We start from the raw sequence: 8,501 nt of genomic DNA on the forward strand, positions 1-8,501 counted from the left end.
CACCCCCACACACCAACAGCCAGGCTTCCTTAGTGCCCAATTTATGCAGAACAAAAGGGAGCAGCCTGTTGATGGGTGGCCACCTTGATGACTGGCTGTGCTGTGCCTTACAAGGCCAGGGAATGAATGTTGCCCACTGCCCCCAAAGCCACCCAGCCTCTGCGCTTCAGACTCGCATCTCCAACTCCAGTCCATCTTCACTCATATGACCATTAGTCACCGAATCCTGCAGCATTTTCTGAAAGGCGTTTCCTAACCTACCTGCCCCTCCAGGGAAGCTCTGGCCTGGTTTGTTCTAGACCCCTCCATTTCCTCTCCTCTCCTCTCTTCCTCCCATCAGCAAGGTCATCTCAGTGCTCAGGAGATATTTGTTCAAGCAGTCAGTGTATCTCCCTTTATGTTCCTTTGAGCCCATCACTTTCCTCCTCAGCCCTCCCCTGACACTTCACGCTTAGACTCCAAGCCACAAACCTCGTCTTCGTCATTCTACATGTCTGGAACACCCTTCTCCAACTAGGTCTCATCTCCTTAAACATACCTTTCTCTGTGAAGTTCTCCGAGCCCGCTGTGAGGGAGTGCTCTCTTCCCTGCACCCCAAAGTGCTTTGTTCATAACCCTCCTAGCATCAACCTGTCCTTATGTAGTAAGCCATTTGTTACAATCTGTCTTTCCCACCAGACCAGGCTTCATTATGTGTGCTCTGCCTGGTGCACCTCATTGAATGAATGAGGATCGGTTTCACAGCCTCCTTCACCACGCCATCTCCTCTGGAAACACATCCAGAATCATACACGCCCAGATTCTAAGTCTTGGATGGGGCTTTGGAAATTCAAGAAATTAATCTACCAGTATTTCAGTTCTCTGTACAAGCACCAAATGTTCCCCCTACCTCCCTCAAAACTCAGTTCACCCACTTGGCAGAATTGTCTTTAGCCAGAAGGCCCCAGACATCCCGCCCCACTTTGCTGCTATGATCACGTTTCTATCTGGAGCCATCGTTTTTACTTGTGGGTATTCTTGTCGCACCTCCATGAGTATTTCTAGTACTGTATTTTCTATTTAGGTCCTGAATTCTGTGGAAAATTCTATCCTTGCTGGGTTCAGGTTGGGTAGTGGTGGGGGTGAGAATTGGACCAGAATGGACTTAGCACTCAGCCTGACCTCACTCAGCCTCTGGCATCCCCAGGTGAGGTCCCAAGCCCCATTCATTTGTCAAGGGAGACTTATGGTACCATGCAGTTAAGGTGGGCTCTGCTGGGTGCTTATAGTCGGACTGAAGTCCAATTAACATGCTCCTCCCACTGCCATCCTCAGCCATAGCAGGCTGCACCCCTTCCTCCCATGACAACCCCAGCTCTGCAATCTAGCCATCAGTTCTCTGTGCCAGGAATCAGACTTTTTGGCCGCAACGTCCCGCTCGTCTCTTAAAGGGCCACACTTCAGCTGCATGTCTAGAGAGGGCGGGGGCAGGATCCAGGAGTGGAGGTTCTGGGAGGTGGGCCTGGAAAGGGGGCACACCAAGGCCAGGAACACATGCTGACTCCCACTCCACACTTCACTCCACCTTCCCTTCATACTGCCTTGGCGTGCCTGGCATAGCATTCACCTGTCTTTATCAAAATCCTTCCCATTCTTCAAGGCCCTTCTCATGTTACCTCTTACAGCTGTTTCCCTGATTTCCTCGTTATAATTAGTCTGGCCCTCCATCCTCAGAACCCTGATAGCACTCTAACTGCCCTAATGACAGTGGCCACCTTCGCTCTATATCATTGTGTAGGTACATGCTTGCCCTGTTCACCAAAAGCTCTCAGAGATCAGTAGGAATCCTGCTCATTTTGGGGTGCCTAGCATAAGAAATTGATTTGGTTGGGGTCTAGTCTCAGCTCTAGCAACTAGCTGGGTTGGCCTCCATGTGTCCCCCAACTCTGTGAGCCTCATGCCTCTAATTTATTTAATAAAATGTTAGACGAGAGCTGGGTGCGGTGGCTCACACCTATAATCCCAGCAACTCAGTGGGCTGAGGTGGGAGGATTGCTTGAGGCCAGGAACTCAAGTGTGCAGTGAGCTCTGATCACACCACTGCACTCCAGCCTGGGCAACAGAGCAAGACCCCATCTCTTTTTTTTTTTTTTTGAGACAGTCTCTCACTCTGTTGCCAGGCTGGAGTGCAGTGGCACGATCTTGGCTCACTGCAACCTCCAACTCCCTGGTTCAAGCGATTATCCTGCCTCAGCCTCCCAAGTAGCTGGGATTACAGGCACGTGCCACCACACCCAGCTAATTTTTGCATTTTTAGTAGAGATGGGGTTTCACCGTGTTGGCCAGGATGGTCTCGATCTCCTGACCTTGTGATCTGCCTGCCTTGGCCTCCCAAAGTGCTGGGATTACAGGTGTGAGCCACCGCTCCCGGCCAACCCCATCTCTTAAAAAAGTTAGACTAGACCGTCTGTAAGGTGCTTTCCAGCTGTGAAATTCTATGGCTCTGTGTATGGAAGGAAAAGGGAGGCTGGGCTCTGACCTGTTCATTTAGCCCCGGTCTCTCATGTGGCCCTCTGCCGATGCAGCTCCCAGATACGACCAGGCCTGGGGAAGGAGATGGTCTGATGAGGCCAGCACTGGGGACTAAGGACGTGGAGTGAGCAGGCCAGCCTGTGGGCCAGGCCCAGGTTGAACCATGTTGCTTGCCTCAGTCTCTTCACAGAGCCCTCAGAGCCCCTCCCTGAGGAGTCCAAACCTGTGGAGATGCCCTTCCACCACTGCCACAGGGACCCCCTTCCGCCGCCGGGCCTCACCCCTGAGAGGCTGCATGCACGGAGGCAGCTATATGCTGCCTGTGCCGTGTGCTTTGTCTTCATGGCTGGGGAGGTGGTCGGTAAGTTGGGGAGCAGCCCTTAAACCCCATCCTCCAAATACCTGCCCAAGCCACTCTCCACCCAGAGTCCCAGGAATGTTCCTGGGTGCAGATGCAGAGATGGGGATGGCTGGGATAGGGGAGCTGGGTGCCCAGGACTCAGGAAGTAGGAGGGGTAAGGGACAGAGCAACAAAGGGAATTCCAGCCGAGGTCCGGGGCCAGTAGGTCAGGGCTGACTTCTTTTAAAAACCCTATTTTCTTGTTATTAAAATAAATCATTGTAGAAAAGAAAATACAGATGAATGAAAAAAATAACATAACAGTAGTTAATTATACCTGTAGTCCCATCACCTGAGAAAACCCCAAATCACATTTTTGGTGTATATCCCCCAATTTATTTTCCATGCCTATACACACTACATGATATTTTCTAAATGGAAGCAGACTCCATCATTTCACCCTGGCAGGCGGGTATCTGGCACACAGCCTGGCCATCATGACCGATGCAGCCCACTTGCTGGCGGATGTGGGCAGCATGATGGGCAGCCTCTTCTCCCTCTGGCTCTCTACCCGTCCAGCCACCCGCACCATGACCTTTGGCTGGCACCGTTCAGGTAAGGCCCCTGCATGGCCCAGTGACTCTCCAATCTTGCCAGAGGGCACCCGTCAGGGTCCCAAGCAGGTCTCTGACAGCTTGTCTCCCCCCCACCCGCAGAGACTCTGGGGGCTTTGGCCTCTGTGGTCTCCCTCTGGATGGTCACTGGCATCCTCCTGTACCTGGCCTTCGTCCGCCTGCTGCACAGCGACTACCACATCGAGGGGGGTGCCATGCTGCTGACCGCCAGCATCGCAGTCTGTGCCAACCTGTTGTACGTCCCAGTATGGAGCAGGCACCTTGTGGGGCCCAGGGCGAGGGGTCTTCCTCCAGGATGGGAGAGCTGGCTCTCTTCTCCCCACCAGACACACAGACATGCACACACAGCTCTCCATGGGCTGCCCTGGGTGTGCCTGAGAAGGGTCTGGGATAGAGACCTAAAATTCAGTCAGCAGATCTCTGTCAAGGGCCTGCCATGGGCCAGCCACTCTGATGAGGGCTTTCATCAACATGATTGCATTTAAACCTCACAGCCACCCCATGAGGTAGGTAGCATTACCCCTAGTTTACCATTAATGCAGTCAATCCCAACAGGTGACTTGCCCAAGTCACATATCTATTTAAGTAACAGGGCCAGCTTCCGAATCCACATGTGTGGCACCAAGTCTGGTATTCTTTCCCCCAGGCTGCATTGTTTATCTCTCTTGCAAAATGCTGTTTTCTTCCAGGGGCTGGGAAAGGGCTACTGGGGAGGTGAGACATGGAGATGGGGGCATAGGAGGCCAGGAGCAGGGCCCTAGGCTGAGGTGCTCTGCTTCCCCCTCAGAATGGCCTTTGTGCTGCACCAGGCTGGGCCCCCCCACAGCCACGGGTCTAGGGGAGCAGAGTATGCACCGCTGGAGGAGGGGCCTGAAGAGCCCCTGCCCCTGGGGAACACCAGCGTCCGGGCGGCATTTGTGCACGTGCTGGGGGACCTCCTGCAGAGCTTTGGGGTACTGGCTGCCTCCATCCTCATCTACTTCAAGGTACCATCATTGGAGACCTGCCCCAGCCTTCCTCCCCACAACCGCATCCCAGCCCACTCCTTCCCAGGTCCCAAAGCTTCCTTCCCCCTCCCTCCAGCTCCTCCCTCCCACCTCCCAGGACTCTCCCAGACATGAGTCATGTTCCCTGTCCCCTCTTCAGGGTTTTGAGGGGCCTCTCAGGTCATGTTTGTTCAAGATACCCCTAGATCTTCCTCTGAAAGGTCCCTGGTTGTTGGGCTTAGGGGTCTCTTTCTCTGCAGCCTCAATACAAGGCAGCCGACCCCATCAGCACCTTCCTCTTCTCCATCTGTGCCCTTGGATCCACGGCTCCCACCCTCCGAGACGTTCTTCGAATCCTCATGGAAGGTGAGTCGGGCACCACAGCTCCCCATCCCTGTGGCCCTCTCTGACTTTACTCTCGCAGTGGGCCATCACTTTTTTCTTTGAAGATAGTACGGGAAGAAGGCTTGGCTCATGGGGTCTGTTGCTGGAACAAGGATTTGGGCATAGGGTGAATTGTAGGGGTCAAAAGGAGAGTGGATACAGGATAGGGGAGGTGGAATCCAGTGGTGGGGGTGCTGCTTCTGGGCAGGAGTAGCCCTAGCAGTAAGGCATGACTGGTGCTGGTTGCAGGTACCCCCCGCAATGTGGGGTTCGAACCTGTGCGGGATACGCTGTTGTCGGTGCCAGGAGTCCGGGCAACCCATGAGCTGCACCTGTGGGCCCTTACGCTCACTTACCATGTTGCCTCTGCACACCTGGCCATCGGTGAGTCCCACTGGCCCCAGCTAGTTACTACCTGGAACATACCCCACCCCAAACATGGGACCATAGCTTGAGTTTCTGGAATTGTTTCAGTCTTTTTTGATCTGTCTCTGTTTCTCTGTGTCTCTCTCTCACATAGACACATACACACACACACATGCACGTGCGCTCATGCATGTTGGAGACAAGGAGTCTCCATCCACTGGATGCAGTGTTCTGGGGGCAGTTTCACCCTCTTTGAAGTAGCACAGGGAACCAACAACCCTTTAAAAGATCATTAGTACCTACAGGTCTAGTGATGGGGCACAGTTAGTTAAATTACAGCACCTCCACCCTGAGGTATCACATAACTGTTAAAAATGATGCTTATGAAGACTGTACAGCAACTAGGAAAAATGTTTATGGTATAATGCTGAGAAAAAAGCTGAATATAAAATTGCATCTACATTATGATTCAACTATTAAAAATATATATGGTGAGTCATGAGCTGACAAAGGATTTTTGAGTTTCTTCCAGATGCAAGAAGCAATCAGAGTCATGCAATTTGTATGCCAAAAATATTATAATTTGTGGGATATTTGATGGAAACTCTAGAGGGACAATGAGACAGATATTTAACAACTGGATTGTCCTGGGAAATCGGGTGGTATGGCTGCTGAAACGTTGAGCTGTATGTTGACACTTAATGACAGGAGAGAATAGGAGACTGGAAAGAGTTTAGTGTGTTAGCACGGTTGATTGGGGTGAGTCTCTCCAACATTTGATTTGACACTTTTATGCTGTTCATACAATACAGAAAGAAAAGCAGGCTCCCATTCACGCCTGGCTTTAATGCTGTGCAGCCCCTTTCCCTGTCCTTATCTCAGTCCCTGCCTGTTCTTTCTCCCCCGGGATGGATGCCGCCTCTTATCACTCTCCCACAGACTCCACCGCTGACCCTGAAGCCGTCCTGGCTGAAGCCTCATCCCGGCTCTACTCCCGGTTTGGATTCTCCAGCTGCACCCTGCAGGTCGAGCAGTACCAGCCGGAGATGGCCCAGTGCCTGCGCTGCCAGGAACCCCCCCAAGCCTGAGCCATGGCCCTGCCCTCACCCCACTGCCAGGCCGAGGCTCAGCCCCGGACTCTCAGCATCTGCTGCCCTGATCACAGAGACGGGACCGAGCCAGGTCCATACCCCTTCCTCTCTCCCTCCTACCACCTGCCAGTTTCCCCAGCCTCAGCCCCAGCCCCAGCCCCAGTGGGCAAGACCAAAGTGTGGCGGGGAGTGGGGTGGGAGTCAGGGGAATAGATGTGACTAGTTCAGGGGCGGGGACTCCCAGGCCTCAGTGTGGCAGGGTGTGTTGAAGGCCTGTGGTGCCATCTCCCCATGGTTCATGTGGAGCCACGAACATCCTTTCCCTGCAGTCCATTTGTCTGTGTGGCAGGCTGGCTGGCTGGGGGCATCTGCCTGTCTATGTGCTGTTGGTGTGCCTATGCCTGGGGGAGGTCAGTAGGGGCCCCCTCCCCACATGGCCCTCGCTCTGTCTATGCAGGGGCCCCAAAGCCCGCACTTTGTCCGTGTGTCTTAGCCCTGTGGTTTTGTCTCTCTGTGTGTGTGTGTGTGTGTGTGTGTGTGTGTGTGTTCTTGGTGCTGTGGCCTGTGTGTCTCTGTGCCTATGTGGCTGTGCTATGGTTTCTATGAGTCTGCTCCATCCATGTGTCTGTTTGGGGGTCTATCTCTCCATCCCTCTGTTGGTGCTGTGCCCTTGGCTATCCCTGAAAGAGGGAGGACTCCGCTGCAGCTCCACCAATAAACTTGTGTCTCACTGCATCTTTCAGCCTGTGTGCTGACTCCTCAGGAGGGGGAAATCAAATAGGTCATTTGAGAACAACAGAATCCCTCCTGTCCCTTCCCAGCCTCTGGAGTGACCTCCCACAGACCTCCTGTCCCTTCCCAGCCCCTCCACCCTCAGATGGAGGGTAAAAGCCACCAGTCTCTTTACTCCCCTTCCCCTGGCTCACAGCATGCCTGGGTCCTTGGCTCAGGGACAGTCCCATGTGCCCTGGGCTTGGTTGCAGAATGCTGGAAGGTAAGGAGCCAAGGAATCCCTGGGAGTCAGTCGTTCTCAGAGGTCCCTGCATGCCAGTGGGCCTCAGGCTGGCTGGAGGGAGGCTGGGTCCCTTTGAGGGAAAATGGCTAGACCATAGCACTGATGTGGGCTTGGTTCTCAGGCCATCTAAGGTGTCCAGCGGTAGGGACCCCTCAACCCTGATAGCAGCCAACCCTGAGTCCAGGTTTAGGCTGTGAACACCAAGGACCTCTTTTACACCTATTCCCCCTTTGTCTTAAGAACTGCATATTTTGACACATTAAGTCTTAAAATCAGGCTCATTAAGGGATTGTTGATTTTCTCTTTAAAAAAAATCAAACTCAAGCTGGACATAGTGGCCTGTGCCTGTAATCTCAGCCCTTTGGAGGCTGAGGCAGGAGGATTGTTTGAGCCCAGGAGTTCAAGACCAGCCTGGGCAACCTAGGGAAACCCCTGTCTCTACAAATAATTTTAAAATTAGCTGGGTGTGGTGGTGCATACCTGTAGTCCCAGCTATTCAGGAGGCTGAGGCAGGAGGATTGCCTGAGCCCAGGAGGTCAAGGCGGCAGTCAGCCATGATCATGCCACTGTACTTCAGCCTGGGCAACAGAGCAAGACCTTGTCTCAAAAAAAAAAAAAAAAAAAATCAAACTCACTGGGTTTGGTGGCTCATGTCTGTCATCCCAGCACTTTGAGAGGCTGAGGCAGGAGGATCGCTTGAGGCCAGGAGTTCAAGACCAGCCTGGTCAACATAGTGACACCCTGTCTCTACAAAAAAAATTAAAAATAAAAATAAATTAGCTACATGTGGTGGTGTATGTCTGTGGTTCCAGCTACTCAGGAGGCTGAGGTGGGAGGATCACTTGAGCCCAGGAGGTTGAGGCTGCAATGAACTATGATCATGCAACTGCACTCCAGCATGAGTGACAGAGCGAGACTCCATCAAAAAAAAAAAAAAAAAAGAAAGAAAGAAAAATCAGCTAAGCAAGATGGCTCACGCCTGTAATTCCAGCACTTTGGGAGGCTGAGGCAGACAGATCACTTGACCCCAGGAGTTCAAGATCAGCCTGGGCAACATGGTGAAACCCTGTCTGTACAAGAAATACAAAAATTAGCTGGGCATGGTAGTGTGTACCTGTAGTCCCAGTTACTTGAGAGGCTAAGTGGGGAGAATCACTTGAGCCCAGGTTGTCA

General features: G+C 52.8%; 1 protein-coding gene across 2 annotated transcripts in view; it reads left to right on the forward strand.

Annotated features, from left to right (window-relative positions):
- Positions 1-7,048, forward strand: part of SLC30A3 (solute carrier family 30 member 3) — a 20,837-nt gene extending 13,789 nt beyond the window's left edge. For both annotated transcript variants that reach the window (XM_001155544.8, XM_525721.9), the window contains 7 exons: positions 2,691-2,872; positions 3,320-3,466; positions 3,568-3,721; positions 4,274-4,472; positions 4,733-4,838; positions 5,106-5,240; positions 6,162-7,048. In XM_001155544.8, coding sequence (XP_001155544.1) covers positions 2,691-2,872; positions 3,320-3,466; positions 3,568-3,721; positions 4,274-4,472; positions 4,733-4,838; positions 5,106-5,240; positions 6,162-6,310 — 1,072 coding nt within the window. In that variant the 3' untranslated portion in view covers positions 6,311-7,048. The remainder of the gene's footprint in view (positions 1-2,690; positions 2,873-3,319; positions 3,467-3,567; positions 3,722-4,273; positions 4,473-4,732; positions 4,839-5,105; positions 5,241-6,161) is intronic.
- The last annotated feature ends 1,453 nt before the right edge of the window (positions 7,049-8,501 follow it).

The sequence above is a fragment of the Pan troglodytes genome, chromosome 12, assembly GCF_028858775.2.
Source record: "Pan troglodytes isolate AG18354 chromosome 12, NHGRI_mPanTro3-v2.0_pri, whole genome shotgun sequence".
Taxonomy (NCBI): Eukaryota; Metazoa; Chordata; class Mammalia; order Primates; family Hominidae; genus Pan; species Pan troglodytes.